General features: G+C 38.9%; 1 protein-coding gene across 1 annotated transcript in view; it reads left to right on the top strand.

Annotated features, from left to right (window-relative positions):
- CMPK1 (cytidine/uridine monophosphate kinase 1) overlaps positions 1–8552 on the top strand; it is a 33564-nt gene extending 25012 nt beyond the window's left edge. Inside the window, exons 2-6 of the mRNA XM_081223138.1 lie at positions 751–897; positions 4634–4786; positions 6038–6114; positions 6358–6454; positions 7472–8552. Coding sequence (XP_081079264.1) covers positions 751–897; positions 4634–4786; positions 6038–6114; positions 6358–6454; positions 7472–7513 — 516 coding nt within the window. The 3' untranslated portion in view covers positions 7514–8552. The remainder of the gene's footprint in view (positions 1–750; positions 898–4633; positions 4787–6037; positions 6115–6357; positions 6455–7471) is intronic.
- Positions 8553–15905: the final 7353 nt, after the last annotated feature.

The raw sequence follows: 15905 nt of genomic DNA, 5'->3' as shown, positions 1-15905 counted from the left end.
GGTGGGCATTTTATATAAATACATTATCTCATTTAATCATCACCACTGAATTATAAAATAGGTATCTATATTCCCATTTTACAGATGAGACCTCTCTAGTCACAACTAGAGAGGTAGGAAATGGACTTTTGAGAGTGGTAAAGATGGAGAGACAGTGATATTCTAAGACACTATTTGATTATGTGTCCACTCTCCAGAGTGGTCAGGAAAGCTAATTTCATGGAGGGCTAGGACTTGTACTGTTTACTGAGAAAGGGAACGAAACAGAAGAGTGGGATTTGTGTAAGTGCTGATGAGTTCACTTTAGATGTGTTGAGTTTAAGGAAGGGAGGATCTTATAGAAGGTGGGTACAGCCAACTGTGGTAAGATTTGGGGGGTTTTGCCTTGAATTATATAGATTTTTGTTAGACATTTCTTTGAACATTATTAATAACATTTAAACTTTGTGTTTGTGAAGGAATATGTTGAGCTGTTAATGCCTTGAATAGTTAAATAAGTTTCGGGTTGATGGCATGACTTGTGAACATTATAGCTACCATATGCTACATAGGTTAAGGATATTTTTTAAGCGAACTGGATTGTATGAAATCTCTCTTCAATTTTTCTTTATTATTTATTTATTATATAAACAAAGCTTGTTTATTATAGAAAAATTAGAATATAAAAGTTACCATGAAGGGAAACAAACAGTAGTCCTAACACTGGGTTGAATGTATTTTGATTTTTTTCCTATGTGTTTTTTCTTTCAGAAATATGGCTACACACACCTTTCTGCAGGAGAACTTCTTCGTGATGAAAGGAAGAACCCAGATTCACAGTATGGTGAACTCATTGAAAAGTACATTAAAGATGGAAAGATTGTGCCAGTTGAGATAACCATCAGTTTGTTGAGGAGGGTAAGGAGTGTGAATGCCAACCAGTTAAAACCAACAAGGAAATGAGAAATTAAATCTGCCTTCCCTTTGAGTAATGAAAAAAATCAGAGTATTGAATTTCTTGCTTGTGGAGGGTGGTCATGGTGTTTGAGAATGGCAGAACTGGAAATTCCACTTTCACCTGGGAAGAAATTGGACAATAGGAAACATTCTCTACCTTGGTCTAGGATCAGCTACAACTGAACATTCATATGTGTACATTTGACCCTTCCCAGCATGCAGACAATCCATCCTCCTTCCATTTCTATTTCTTTTTCCTCCTTTCCCTTTTCCGTTTTCTTCCAGACCTTGTCCCTCCCTCCCTCTTTCTTTCCCTCCCTCTTTCTTTCCCTCCCTCCTTCTTTCCCTCCCTCTCTCCCTCCCATGACCCTCCCATTGTTGCCATTCTCTCAGTCATGTTTCCTTTTCTGGTGCATGCATCACCATCTTCAGTGTGAAATGCTGAGACTAACAGCTATCAAACTAAAATAGGCCCCATCTAAAAACATTTACCTTGCATTTACATGATAACTCTCCACTATAGAGTCTCAAGATTATAGTCATTAATAGATATTTTCACATATAAGAAACGTGAAGGAGAAATGGAAGAGTGAGAACAGCAAGAAATAGTTGAAGCCCAATGGAAAAGAGATACATGAGCTTCTGATTGGAACCAGAGAAACTTGAAGAGTGGCTCATTCACACACATTCTTACCTCTTGTCTCAGAGATTGGAGTAACCTGCTTCCATTCAGAGTAACTAAATCCTCTCTCCTTATTCTCTGGGTTTAATGCCCTTTCTCCACTTTTATGCTCAATTGTGAAAGAATAGTCTACATTTTTTACTTTTTCATTTTCTACTCTTCAGCTCTTTGCACTAAGACTCTATTTCCATCTTCATTGAAACTATTCTTGCTGATATTACCAGTGATCTCTATCAAATCTAGGGGATATTTTCAGTCATTTTTCTTGTAGCCTTTAACTTCCTGTCTTTTTGAAACTCGTTCCTCCCTTGTTCTCTGTGACACCGTTTCTCTTGATTCTCTTCCTCCTTCAGTGACTGCTATTTCTTAAGTCTCCTTTGATAACTCTTCTTCTTCTGCAAGTTTCTTAAACCATGATGCTTCTCGGGGTTTCATCCTTGGTTCTCCTCTTATTTTATACATTTCTTGCTGGATGTTGTTAGCCATGTCCAAGGTTTTCACTGTGCTAATGATCCCAGAATCTATCTATAACTGTAGCACAAATCTTTTTTTCTGAACTCCGGACCTATATTTCTTTTTTTGTTTTTGGCTGCACTCCACAGCTTGGAGGATCTTGGTTCCCTGACCAAGGATCGAACCTGCACCATCAGCAGTGAAAGCACGGAGTCCTAACCACTGGACTGCCAGGGAATTCCCGAGACCTATATTTCTAACTAACTATTAGGCATCCATCTGAATGTCTCACAAGTATCTCAAAATCAACATGTCCAAGTCTGACTGTATCATCTAAAATGTGATCACCCTTTATTTCCTATCCTGGTTAATGGTTCTACCATCTACCCAGCTGCCCAAGCCAGAAATCTGGGAGCCATCCTATGTTTTCCACCTCTTCCTCACTTTCCCAAATCCACTCATGAGCAGATCCTTTCAATTATCTTTCTCTTTATCCTCTTCTATTTATTAACAGTTTTTTTTCTCCTCTATTACTACTGTCATCTTAGTTCAGATCCTCTTTTTTTTAATAATATTGGGAAGAATGCAGACATTATGTTGGGAAATCAATCACTGAAATACATTTTTCATTTTTTATTTATTTATTTTTTGGCTGCGTTGACTCTTCGTTGCTGTGTGCGGGCTTTCTCTAGTTGCGGCAAGCGGGGGCTGCTCTTCGTTGTGGTGTGCGGGCTTCCTATTGCAAGCCCGTGCTCTTGTTGTGGAGCATGGGCTCTAGGCATGTGGGCTTCAGTAGTTGTGGCTCGCAGCCTCAATAGTTGCGGTGCTTGGGCTTAGTTGCTCCGCGGTATGTGAGATCTTCCTGGACTGGGGATCGAACCCGTGTCCCCTGCATTGGCAGGTGGATCCTTAACCACTGCGCCACCAGGAAAGTCCCAAGATCCTCTTTTTTTCTTATTTGGACCATCACTAGAGCCTTATCATTAGTCTTTTGCCTTTAATCCATCTTTGTCGCCTTCTAATTCATCCTTCGTGGTACAGTCAGTGATTTTTTTTTCTAAAGGTGTTGGGAGCATGTTCTTCTACTACTTAAAATTTCTCAGTGGTCCTGTATTGCTTGCAGAATAAAAACCAAATCCTTAGTGCGGTATAACAAGTTCTTCATTAATTTTGGCCCTACCTACTTTCTAGTCATTTCTCCTTCCACTCTCTACATGCATCCTAAGGTTCACCTCTACCAGCTTGTTTCAGACTCATCAAAGCTGTTATGCTTCTTCATTTCTGAGCCTTTAACATCCAGTTGACAACATCCCTGTCTGCCTGCCATTTCATTATTCAGAATTCAGCTCCTCTGCCACCTCTTTGGTAAAGCTCTTCCTGGCAGTTTCCCAGGTAGTTTGTGCTTGCTTCTTTGTTTTATCACAGCATCCTTGCATACCTCAGTATAGAACTTAGCACATTTACTTACACATATTTGTTACTCACTGGACTGTGAGCCTGCCAGGGGCCATGACCTTGCTCTTCATGTTCCCTGATGGTAGGCCTTGAATGAGTGTATGTTGAGTGAGTAGAATATTGATGTACCCCTTCAGATATCTTGTACTACCATAATTGGGATAGAAATGCTATAGCAGAGGTCCAAAAGCATTCTGTGAAATTTTGTGAATATTGGAGAAGCTAGATGCTGGGTTAAAGCCAATCCTCAGATAAAGGAATTAGGGGGTCCTGACAGCCATTGTTCTTCTTGAGGAACCAGGAAGGTTTGAGCACTGAGGGAACTGGATGTCAGTTTGCTTTAGGGTAGAGGCTCCTCTGGAGTTTGTCAAAGGCATGCATCTGTGCTTATCTCATGGTGATTGATAGTGGTAAGGACTTGGAGATTCGAGATCTGCATCTCCCAGTCACATGTTTCCACATTCTACCTAAATTCAGACTTTAAAAGAGGTTGGTGAAATGTGCAATTCTTGCTGTCTTTCTGAATGTATTGTTTCCTTTGCTACCTGTGTTTTGGGGTGGCCAGTGGCATTTCGGTTTAAATTAGCTTCAGTTTAAAAAAAAAAAAGAGAGTATTGACTCCTACACTAATAATTAATGCTAGCAATCTCTTTATATATCCAAAGCTTTTTGCAGTTGGACTTGAATTATTGCAGAGAATCTGAGTACCTGTAGAAGCAGCATACTTCCTACCATAGCAAAATGACTTGGGAAGAGGAAAGGGAAGGCAAGATAAGGGTCTCTGTTAAGCAAAGATATTGGTTAATGTTTATTTTTCTCTTTTTGCTGTTTATAACTTCATGAAAATAATATATGCTTAACTGTAGAAAATTTTAAAACTATACAGAAAAAAAATTGTGTGTGTATGTGTATAAAATGGGGGATACATAACCATAACTCTACCAGCTTGAGGCAAACATGTTATTTCCTTTAAGTCTTTTTTTTCCTATGCACCCTCCATGCTTAATATTTAAAGAATAATAATAAAACACACCCATATTAGCTACCACTCTGCTTAAGAAATTGTATTAATATAGTGTTGAACTTAAATCTTCGCTTTTTCATTAGGAAATGGATCAGACAATGGCGGCCAATGCTCAGAAGAATAAATTCTTGATTGATGGGTTTCCAAGAAATCAAGACAACCTCCAAGGTTGGAACAAGACCATGGATGGGAAGGCTGATGTATCTTTCGTTTTGTTTTTTGACTGTAATAATGAGGTAATGAAAATCTTCATCTGCCTATATGGGCTGTAAACAGCTGATGGTCAACTATTAGAGAAAAAGAAAGTGATTTGTTTCACTTATATTTACATTTTATATTGACAGCAGTATTTTTTGAATTGGTAAGTTGGATGCACAGAACAGCACTGTCTTAAGCTATTTGGCATCAGCAATATTGTGGGCCTAAAATTTGCTTTATTTTCAAAATAACAAGAATTTGTGTTTTGCGTTAAGAATTGACTCATACCATGTTAGGTAATGAAGCTGCATTGTTACTTCTTGAGTAGGCGCTATTATCAGAGAGTATCTTGCCTTAGGATGTCGTTTACTGGAAAAGAAACACACATTTCTGGGAAGTTGGGAAAACTTTCTACTTTAAAGAAACATGTATGATAGCCTGATTTGTCTTCTAAGAGTGAAATAAAAAAAAAGCAGGAAAGCAGTCTTTTTCTTTCTGGTACTTCTAATAACATACCCAGACATACTTTTGAATAACTAAATGAATTTCTCGGTATCTTTTTTTTTTTCCCCCGGAACCATTTAATTAAAAGGGCTGACTCTGTATGACAGCTGTAATATAAACTTTATTAAATTAATGCCAACGGCCTGAAAGAATAAGAATCAGCAGTACTGCCTTGAAGGAAGTTGACTATTCTTAGGTTGAATTGCAAATGTGCCTGTGGTGGAGAGACTTGCTGCAGCCTTTGAGTTGTTTTAAAATGTAACTCTCTTTTTCCAACCCCCAAAAATATGTTTTCACTTATTCTTCAGAGTTAATTTTAGAATGTTACCACAGCTTTATAACTAAGGAATGTTTATTCACGATTAACAAGGGATACTTTATTCAAATGCAAATATGTTAACTCTTAAATATTTGGATATTTATGGAATTATCAAAAAGTAAGCAAAAATGGAACAAAGTTTGATGCATGTAATTCATACCTAATAAGTTAATAATAGATGGAACCATACACATAGAGATCATCTCTTTATTGCGGTTTGAAAAAAAATACACAGGAAAAACTGAGTCATGAATGAATTCTTATTATGCTCTGTACTTATTTAACCTAGTTTATATAAATTGAACCACATGTTTCAACTTTGCATGTTGATTAATGAATTAAACACATCGGGTTTAATGCAGGGTTTTGTTGGTAATCTCTTCGAACTTTCTTCTCTTTTCAGGTTTAAAAGACTGGCAAATTCATATATTTTTAAAAATAACTTTTTATATATTTCTCTTTTTAGATCTGTATTGAACGATGTCTTGAGAGGGGAAAGAGTAGTGGCAGAAGTGATGACAACAGAGAGAGCTTGGAAAAGAGGTACTTTGCAGTTTTTACACATTGCCACCACGTCTCAGTTTGGAACTTGAGTAACAGATTAAACACGTGCCCCATTTTGGACCAGAAAAAGAAAATGTCATGCTTAAATATGTAGAATGGCTTGTCTAAAAAGCTGATAAGGGAGGGAGCCAACTGGGTTTTATTCTGTATTGTCCCCCGATCTTTCCTATAACAGGGGAGAGAAGTATGCTTAGAACTTTGCAATATTTGCTTCTGTTGCAGAATTCAAACCTATCTTCAGTCAACAAAGCCAATTATTGACTTATATGAAGAAATGGGGAAAGTCAAGAAAATAGATGCTTCTAAATCTGTTGATGAAGTGAGTATCCCTAGCCTGCCTAATAGTTAAGTAACAATGTGATTTGGGGCAGGGAGGGGAGCAATATGCAGGAGAAAAAGAAATACCATGACAGATTATTTTGCTTTTCAAAACACTGGAGACTGAATGAAAAGCTAGGCTTTTTCTTCTTTTTTTAAATTAAAGTATGTATATTTTATCAATTTACAATATTGTGTTAGTTTCAGGTGTACTTCTTTTTGAATAGAGTCTAAAATGGGTTTTACAATTTCAGACTTGTTCTTTGTAAAAAGTGGGTGGTGTATTAATTCCAAACCTCTTTTCTCAAGCACTGGAAAATTGGCATTTTCAGAACTGTGATTTGGACCATGATCATTTTTTAAAAATCTGTAACATGAATAGCAAATCATCTAGCTGAAGAGCCCCAGGTTCTTTCATCTCTTCCATCACGTAGCACGTAGCTCCAGAGGTACAGGGTTTCCACGACTCAATGCTTGCCTCTTCCTTCATGAATCTTGGGTCTCTGTACTGTGGTTTGCGGACTCTCAGTGCCCAGCCACTACTAGTGTTTCTTAAATTCACCTAATCTTTCCCTGATTCCCTGAATCATCTTCCCCTGGACCTTTTTTTATCATATAATCATTTTTGGTTTTTTATCCATGGTCCCTTCCTGTAGAGGTGAGGTAATATAGAAGACTTAGTGTTTTAGAATCAGAACTAGGAAGATAAGCCACTTCAGTTTACTTTTACTTTTTATAATATTGGTAGCCTATCAAGAAGTTTGCTTTGTCCTAAAAGTACTAGTAAAATTGAAGCAACGTGTTCATAATTTTATATTGAAGCAACACGTTCATAATTATTTACAGTATTGTACTACTGTCTAAAGTAAAATAGATGAAACTAAGAAATTATAATGTGTTTTTTTAATAATCCATTTTGAAAAGTCATGTAAAATTGACTTTTAACAGGAACTTAGCCATATGGTGTTTTAACAATATTTGCCTTTTAAATTATTATTATTATCCTTTTCCTTTACAGGTTTTTGATGAAGTTGTGAAGATTTTTGACAAAGAAGGCTAACTCTAAACCTGAAAGCATCCTTGAAATCATGCTTGAATATTGCTTTGATAGCTGCTATCACAACCCTTTTTAAGGCAATTTTAGTCTTTCATAATTACATCTCAATTAATGGCTGTAAAGTATGTAGTAAGACAAATTAAATTTTTTATCTTTTTTTTTTTTTTTTTTGGGGTCACAGGAGTAGGCAGTGAATTCGAGTCTAACTTCATCTTAGCTATGGTGCTCACAAAACAAAGAAGGGTGTTAGCTAGTTCTTTGTTTTTATTCAAAAAGAATATCCCTTTTATAGTTTGTGCCTTCTGTGAGCAAAACTTTTTAGTATGTGTGTATATCCCTTAAGCAATTACAACATGTTTGGATTAGGGATTCCCCATGTCTTCTTTCTCTTGCAGGTTTTAAGTTTCCAACCTGTTAAGTGAATTTATGGACCAAATTCTAAGGAACTTTTTGTGTAGTGAGTTCTTGGACAATGTGTTTGGTAAACAAACTCATGAATTCCTAGAAGTATTTTAGTATTTATCAAATAGCTGACCATTTCCTATAGAAAGGTAAGAAAACTTAGGCTTTGTTTTACTACAATTTGTACAAAGTTATTTGCAGGGCATAGTCTTTGCTTCCAGGGGTTGGGATGGGGGCACTGGGGGTTCAGAGCCTGGTGGAATTGTCAGTTTTATTCTGACATAAATCTGGGGTAAGGGGCAAGGATCACATCTAATGACATGTGTTCCTTTTGCTCTATTATATAATGTTATTAATGATTAAACTGATCTTAACAAAATTCCTAGTAGTGGAACCTTGAAATGCATGTACTTAGTAGATTTATGGTAAAATGATTTGGTTAGTGTTTTAGTAAGACTTCGAAGTTTTTTTTGTTTGTTTTCTAGACTAAGCATAGGGTTAGTACAAAGCAGAAGAAATCTAATGGTTAAATTTCCCATTTGTATTTTATTTTCTTGAATACTTTTTTTCGTAGTTGTTTAAGAAGATTTAAAAATTGCACTTTGGTCAGAAAAATAATAAATTTATCTTACAAATGTTTGATTCCCTTCCTGGCTACTTTTATTCAGTATTTTCTTGGCATCATGTTGAAGTATTAAAAGGTACAGAATTCTTTAAAAAGTATAGAGTCCAAAGGAATTTTCTCTTACATTCATTCTTCCTTTAAAAATCTCTGAAAAATTTGTTTTCTCCTTATCTTTTTCTGCCATCACTAATGCAAAGTGGTATCCAAGGTTCTTAATGTGAGATTTAAAATTTTTCTCATTTTCAGCACTTACACTGTTTGGTATACAGGGTTAAACTGGGCAAGGAATTTTGATTTTGTATAATTACATTTTATATTTAAAGTCATTGGTAATAGTGAGGACAACTTATGGATGTTCTTATATTGTAATAGATTTATTTATTTCTGTGTGTGTTATGAAATTCACTTATTAGTGATGAATTTTCAACATACTTGCCATAGAAAACAAAGTATCCATAAGTACTGTAACATATTAGCCACTAAAATCTGTGTTAAGATTATCTTGGTTTCTTGGAAGAGATTGTAATGAATTCTTATCTAGTGATTTAATCTAGCCAATACTGAGGGATTTTACTGGTAGTGGTAGTTCAATCAAACAGCTGTAGTATGAAGCAAGAGTAAAGACCAAGATTTTGAGAACATTCCTACTCACATAAGTGAAGAAATCCATTGGATGGGGATCTAAATATTTATATTGTGAAAGCAAACTTAAGGTTTTTAAGAAGACTGCTGAGACTAGGTTCTTTGCTTCCTTTCATCAAATATCTTTCTGTGGCATTTGAGAGCAAAACCCCAGAAACATAGTAATTGCTAAATTACGAGGCTTTCCTTTTTGTTTGCTTTTTAAGTAGAAAAACATGTTGGCAATATTGAGTTTAGGAGTTGATTGAGTTACATCTGACTTCACTAGTTTTGGTCATTTCATTTATTAAAGATATAGTCATCAATGTATTTTTGACTTTAAAGACCCCAATGGAAGGCTTGCTGTTTTTAAAAAATTAACTAACATTATTTTTATTCAACGATGTTGGATGTGTATGAATTGTCAATATTTAGTGAGTAATCTCAATAAATTTTGCGCTATGGGCTTTGCTGTTTGCTGGTTCAGATTTCTATTCTCTCAAGCATACTGAAGATCAAGAAGTATCATATTTAACATGTGGGTCCTCACAGGGCAAAAGCAGAGTTCAGGATCCAAGAGAATTTTCCGCTCTGTGTATGATGTTTATGCGTCTTGAATTAAGCAGAAAGCATGACTTTATCCTGTTCCTTAAAGAAGTAATCCAGATTGAGGCACAAGTAGCCCAATTCATTACTGGCCTGCAGCATTAATTGCTTGTCTCTTTGAGGGGGAAATTGGCAGCAGGCAATGTGTATCAGGATGCGGGGTTTTTTGTGGCCTTGTAGCTTTGTCCATGTAATTTAAGTGGTTGCCTGACATTCCAGTGGTCCCTGGAGATAATAGTGGTTGACGGTTTTGGCCAGACAAGGTCAGCATCTTTTCCCTGGAGGTTTGGTCCTTCATCTGCAAACATATACTAATTGCACAAGCCACAGTGCTACAAACACATACTCTGCCTTCCAAGAGTTTTCTATCTAAAACTAACACTCTGACGTGGACAGACCTTCAGATGTCTTCTGTTGGCTAACTTCAGCCATTTTTATATAGCTTATTGCAGTTCTCCCTAGCCTTCTTGCATACTTCAGCTTAATTAAGTACTCCTTAATTCTAAGCAATTTTTTTTAAATGAAAGGAAGGAAGTTCATACATTGTGTACCAAAGGAAAAGGTAAAAATGGTCCTAATCACTTATCCCTTTATTTCTTCATCTCTGACTTCAGTGTGAGTACTCTCTTGGATTCAAGTCTGCTTTCCTTTGAGGGGGTGTGGTTATTTTGATTGTGATGTTAATTCTGGACTTTAGCTAAATTCTGCAGGTCATCATCTTTCCTCTTCTGGGGAGAGCTGAAGGACTAAGTTGAATTTCTGGCTACCACACTATGCCCTATGTCAGCCATACCAGCTCCAGGCTATAACCAGGGCTCAGGCTTCTATGGGATCTCTGCCATCCCATTCATTCTTCAAAGACGCTTTTCTTTCATGACTTTGTCCTTCTAAGACTCAGGCATAAGAGAAGCGGGCTCAATTATTTTGTACTGTTCAGTGAGACAGGGGTAATAAATCAGCATTTCTCTAGGTGGTGAAGTTCTTGCAGCCACAGAAAATTGTTTTTTATTTTGTGATACATTTTGAAGTAACTTTATGCAACTTCTTAGCACTGGTCTTTGATGCCCTAACCAACCAGAGGAAAAGCATCTGCAGAGGTGGGTTACTACATCCCAACCCTAATGGTAGATAACCCTAAGAAATATTAAGAGCTGTCTTCCCCACAGTGAAATCAAGCAGTTAAGCAGCATACTACAGAATAGCAGATGTATTCTTGTTTGGTTGAGTAACCACATTTAAAAAGAGAATGTAAAATTTTTAAAAAGCCATGTATGTGAACTTTGGGAACACACATATAGTTGCCTTTAGAAGGCTCCCTGGAAGAAATATGCTTTCGGTGGCAGTGTCTATGAAATTAAGGGGAAAAAATTGCTACAGTGGACTCAGGATGGACTTCCAAGAAAACTCCTGAATTGGATAAGTTTCCCTGCTAGTTGGTAAATACTTGCAGCCCTTTGAGGACTGCGGGTGGAACTGGCTGTCTCACAGCCACCTGGCTCCAAGGGCTTCCTGAGCCAGAGGGGAAAGATGTTGAATCGGTCCAGCAGTTAGTACTGAAAAGCACAAAGCTCTTGTACGTGGCTCACCCTAGATTGTTTATTAGTTTTATAAAGAAGCATTTTTATAAGTGGCTCCAAAGCAGCTGCCAGAACTTGGCCAGAGTACCTATGAGCATTGCAAGGCTGCATCAAAGTGGCTTTGTCAAAATGTAAACCTCTTTTTTTTTTTTTTTATTCTATTATTTAGTTTTGGCTGCGTCAGGTCTTAGTTGTGGCATGCAGGATCTTCTTTGAGGCGTGCAGGATCTTTTCTTGCGGCGCATGGGCTCTTCATTGCAGTGCGCGGGCTTCTCTCTAGATGGGGCGTGTGGGTTTTCTCCTAGTTGTGGCGCGCAGGCTCCAGGGTGCGTGGACTCTGTAGTCTGTGGCACGCAGGCTCTCTAGTTGAGGCGCGTGAGCTCAGTAGTTGTGGCACGTGGGCTTAGTTGCCCTGTGGCATGTGGGATCTTAGTTCCCTGACCAGGGATCAAACCCACGTCCCCTGCACTGTAAGGCAGATTCTTTACCACTGGGCCACCAGGGAAGTCCCAACCTCTTTTAAGTTATCAGGTAATGTGCGCAAAAGGCACAACTGTCATCCTATCCTCAACTGGGATGGTGGTCAAGATGAACACATTGTTTACATTGTTTAAGGGGAAAAATGCTAAAGTTTCATGGCTGACTTTTCGATTGAGTCAATATTCCCACATCAAAATGACCAAGTTAAAACAGCGGCATCAAAACCCCTCTGGTGTTGGAACTTCCCCAGTGGTCCAGCGGTTAAGAATCCACACTTCCACTGCAGGGGGTACACAGTTCAATCCCAGGTCTGGGAACTTAAGATTCCACATGCTGCGTGGTGGGCCAAAAAGTAAAAAAAAAGAACACCTAGTGTCAAATTCTGTGTCAGAATGTCTGTGTCATATCCAATATCAAACATGACTGAGCAGAGACTGTATCTGTATTCCTTCCTCTATTTAGGGCCTTTACTTAGGTCTGGATAAGTGCTATTTAGGGAAAGAAGGTAACTGCTGACTTGAGGCTGCTACTGGTACTGTGTACTAATGGAAGATTCAGAAATTTAGGGGATGGGATGGGATGGGATGAGATGAGGGTAGGGAGAATAAAATCATTTGTATAGAGAAGCAAGAGCTGGTTGAGCCCAGTTCTGCTTCATACATAATGGGTTTCAGGTGTTAAGGTGGTGTCCTTAACACCCTCTATCTTTATTTATCCTGTTGTTTGAGTAATTTCATGGATATTTCTGAGTTTAGGTGGTGTATTTGACTTAGGAAAGGAGCTATTTAATTTACAGTCATCAGCTAAATCATTGTTTTATATGACAGTACACAGATTCTGGCCAGTTGCTGAAATAATAGATGCATATAGGAGGCATTATTACAGTCTATAATCACATTCATTCAAGGATCTGCCATCTTAATTGAGCTAACTGGTCACATTAGCAAGCCACATTTCAGAGATGCTAGCCCTTGTGACTGAGATCAGAGGGTTAGTTACAGGAGATGACAATAGCACTAAAATGATGACATTATAAAAAAATTGGTTGGCCGTTCCTTCAAAATATGTTGGATGCAGGTTTGTGAGGAATACAACAGTATACAACCTTTGGTTTCTTAACTGTATTGTGTTTCTGTAGAGTGCTTTTAATGCCGGCAAACTTTTTTACCTCTGATCTCATTTTGTTTTCCCAACAAGGCAGGCTGCGATGATTCTCTTACTGACCTGTTTCATGGATGATTAAACTGAGGTCCAAGGGGCCCAAGTCAGTTGCCCCACAATCTTTACAGCTATATAGTTGTGCGTCTGGAACCGGAGCCCAGACCTCTGGGCCTTAACACATCTGCCTCCTGTCTTTCTGGTAGTCCATGCCTACCTGTAATTAAGCCCAGTTTTGAAGTGTGACCTCTAATACCCCACCAGACTTCCTCTGTCTCTAGCCCATTACCCACATTTATCTTCTCTATTGCACATATGCATAATTTATGAAGTTTCTTTGTTTACTTCCTGTTGATCTCTGCTAGATTATAAGTGCCTGGAGAGCAAAAATGTTGTCTGTCTTGTTCACCTCTGTTTCCCAGTACCTGCACATAGTAGTCACTCAATAAATATGCATTGTAGTTCTTGATCAATGGAGTCTTTGGGAAAGAAGTTTCTAAGAGGTCTTAGTTGTATTTTTTTATTCTCTTACTGACTTGGCACAGAGTATATTCTTAATAGGTTTTATTATTAATACATTTTATTGGCTATTGATGTAGCAGGGAAGAGAGACTGAGGAACGTGATGAGAGTCTGTGCCTTCGCATAAGAACTCAAATACCAAGAAGTTTCCCTAAGCTTTCTTTCTGCTTCCTGGGTCCCCTCCCCAGTGCCTGGGATAGGTATTCAAAGAAGTTTGCTGATGGTAATGCTGTTGGTGGTCAAGAGGTGCCTGGTTGGCATTGGAGAAGAGGAGAAGTGTATTCCAAGAGAGGGAAACAGCACTAGCAAACCCACCCAGATAGAAGCAGAACTAGGCCTAGAACCCAGCTCCCATTCCTTAACACCAATATGCTTTTACCTCTGTCATTACTAACAAGGATTTGGGAAGGCAAAGTAATATCCTGTGATGCTTCAGAACCAGTACTTTTTAATGGATTTCATTCAGTGTGCTGAGCTTTTAGTCAATGTCTTTCAAACCATTTTTTAAAAACCAATGCCTCAGGCTCCACCCCAGAAATTCTGATTTAATTTTAAAGGCTCCCCAGGTGAATCTAATCCAGTGGTTCTCAGACTTTCAAGTGTATGAGAATCACTTGGAGGGCTTCTTAAACCCAGATTGCTGGGCCTACACCCAGAGTTTCTGGTTCAGTAGATCTGGGGTATGGTCCAAGAATTTGCATTTCTTTTAAAGTTCCAGGTGATGCTGATATTGATACTTTGAGAACCACTGTACTAAACAGAGTGGCCAGAGGCAATATTGGAAACTTCCAGCCTTGCATCTTTATGGGCAAGGGACTATGTGTTCTTGGTCTTTGTTTCCACGGTGCCTAGCATAGTGTAGGTACTCAGTGTATGATGAATTGACAAATTGATTAACAACCTTAATGGAAGCTCATAGCTCAAGCAGTTGCCTAGCCTGCCATCCCTGAAGCTCATGGGTTGAGGCAGGAGAAGTACTTCAAGAAGATCACGAGTGTTCCCGCACTAAGGAAGTTGTCCAGTGGCCACCAGCTTGACATAGGAGAGCTGCCTTCATCTCTCTTTGTAGCCGCCACTGTCTTGAAAGGTGAGGCGAGCCCAGGGGGCCACTGTCACTTTCTCTAGACTTCTGAAGAAAGATGGAGTAGCTGTGTTCAGTGTGGGCTTGAGGGCAGAGCAAGGGCAGCAGAAGCAACATAAGGAAGACCTTTGAAAGTCAGAGCTGACCAACATTGAATTGATCTGCTTGAGGACCTGATGAGCTCCCATCACTGGAGGAAGCAGAGCCTAGGACTCGTCTCAGTGGGATGCTTTAGTGTCTTCTAGCCCAGCGATTCTTTCTTTCACAGACCATCCTGTTCAAGTTGTAGTCTCAGTCTGAAGTCCACCTGGCAGCTCAGCCACATTCTCTGGTCCTGAAACCCAGGACACAGAACAACTCTCTGTCCATAGTAGCAGGGAGGAGAGACTGAGGAACATGATGAGAGTCTGTGCCTTCACATAAGAACTCAAATACTGAGAAGTTTCCCTAAGCTTTTCTTTCTGCTTCCCAGGTCCCCTCCCCAGTGCCTGGGATAGGTACTCAAAGAAGTTTGCTGATGGTAATGCTGTTGGTGGTCAAGAGGTGCCTGGTTGGCATTGGAGAAGAGAAGTGTATTCCAGGAGCGGGAAACAGCAGTAGCAAAAGGATGGCAGTGAGAATGCGTGAGGCATAGGGGAGACCATATTCCAAACAATGGGAGATGGGAGTATGTAAAGATAAGGTGGAGAAATACAATGGACAAACCTTAAAGACAAGTAAAAGAATGTGGATTTGTCCTGTGTCTGTTTAGCTGGGTCTAGACCAGAACGCTGGGTAACTGCTAGGCTGGATGAGCCAGTGTGACAGAGTCTTCTCAGATTTTGGAAGCTGCACTTTTCCTCCTCTCACCCCTCCTCTTTATTCTCTTTCTCCTCCTCACTGTAAGCTGTCCCTTGAGTTCTATTCTGAACTCTTAATGGTTTTTCCATCTCACTAGGGACAGTGTGCAAACCCTCCTTGGCTTGGCCTGGTTGGGGCTGGGCCCGGGGCCGGCTCAGGCGAGCCGGGGAGAGGAGGCGGCTCCCAGCAATAAGCAACCCACAGAATTGTGTCTGTTATTTATGAAAAAGTTTCTGGGTTTTCGGCTAATTGCAAAAATACATAATGGATGCTTTTCGCATCTGCTAGTTATTCTGGAACAGGCCTGCATCCAAGAGCAAACTTTAAACAAACAATAAGATTATGGAGCTTAACTATTTCAATGTGTGACAGAAAAGAAAGCCAAGGCCCCAAAAGTTGCATTAATACACATGCACTCAGACACAAGCAAGGGGATGACAGATACACATACATACAAATATACAGATTCACATCCTGGTACCAG

The sequence above is a fragment of the Mesoplodon bidens genome, assembly GCF_964165515.1.
Source record: "Mesoplodon bidens genome assembly, chromosome: 2".
NCBI classification, from domain to species: Eukaryota; Metazoa; Chordata; class Mammalia; order Artiodactyla; family Ziphiidae; genus Mesoplodon; species Mesoplodon bidens.
The sequence above is the reverse complement of the archived record's forward strand: the minus strand, read 5'-3'. Positions and strand labels throughout refer to the sequence as shown.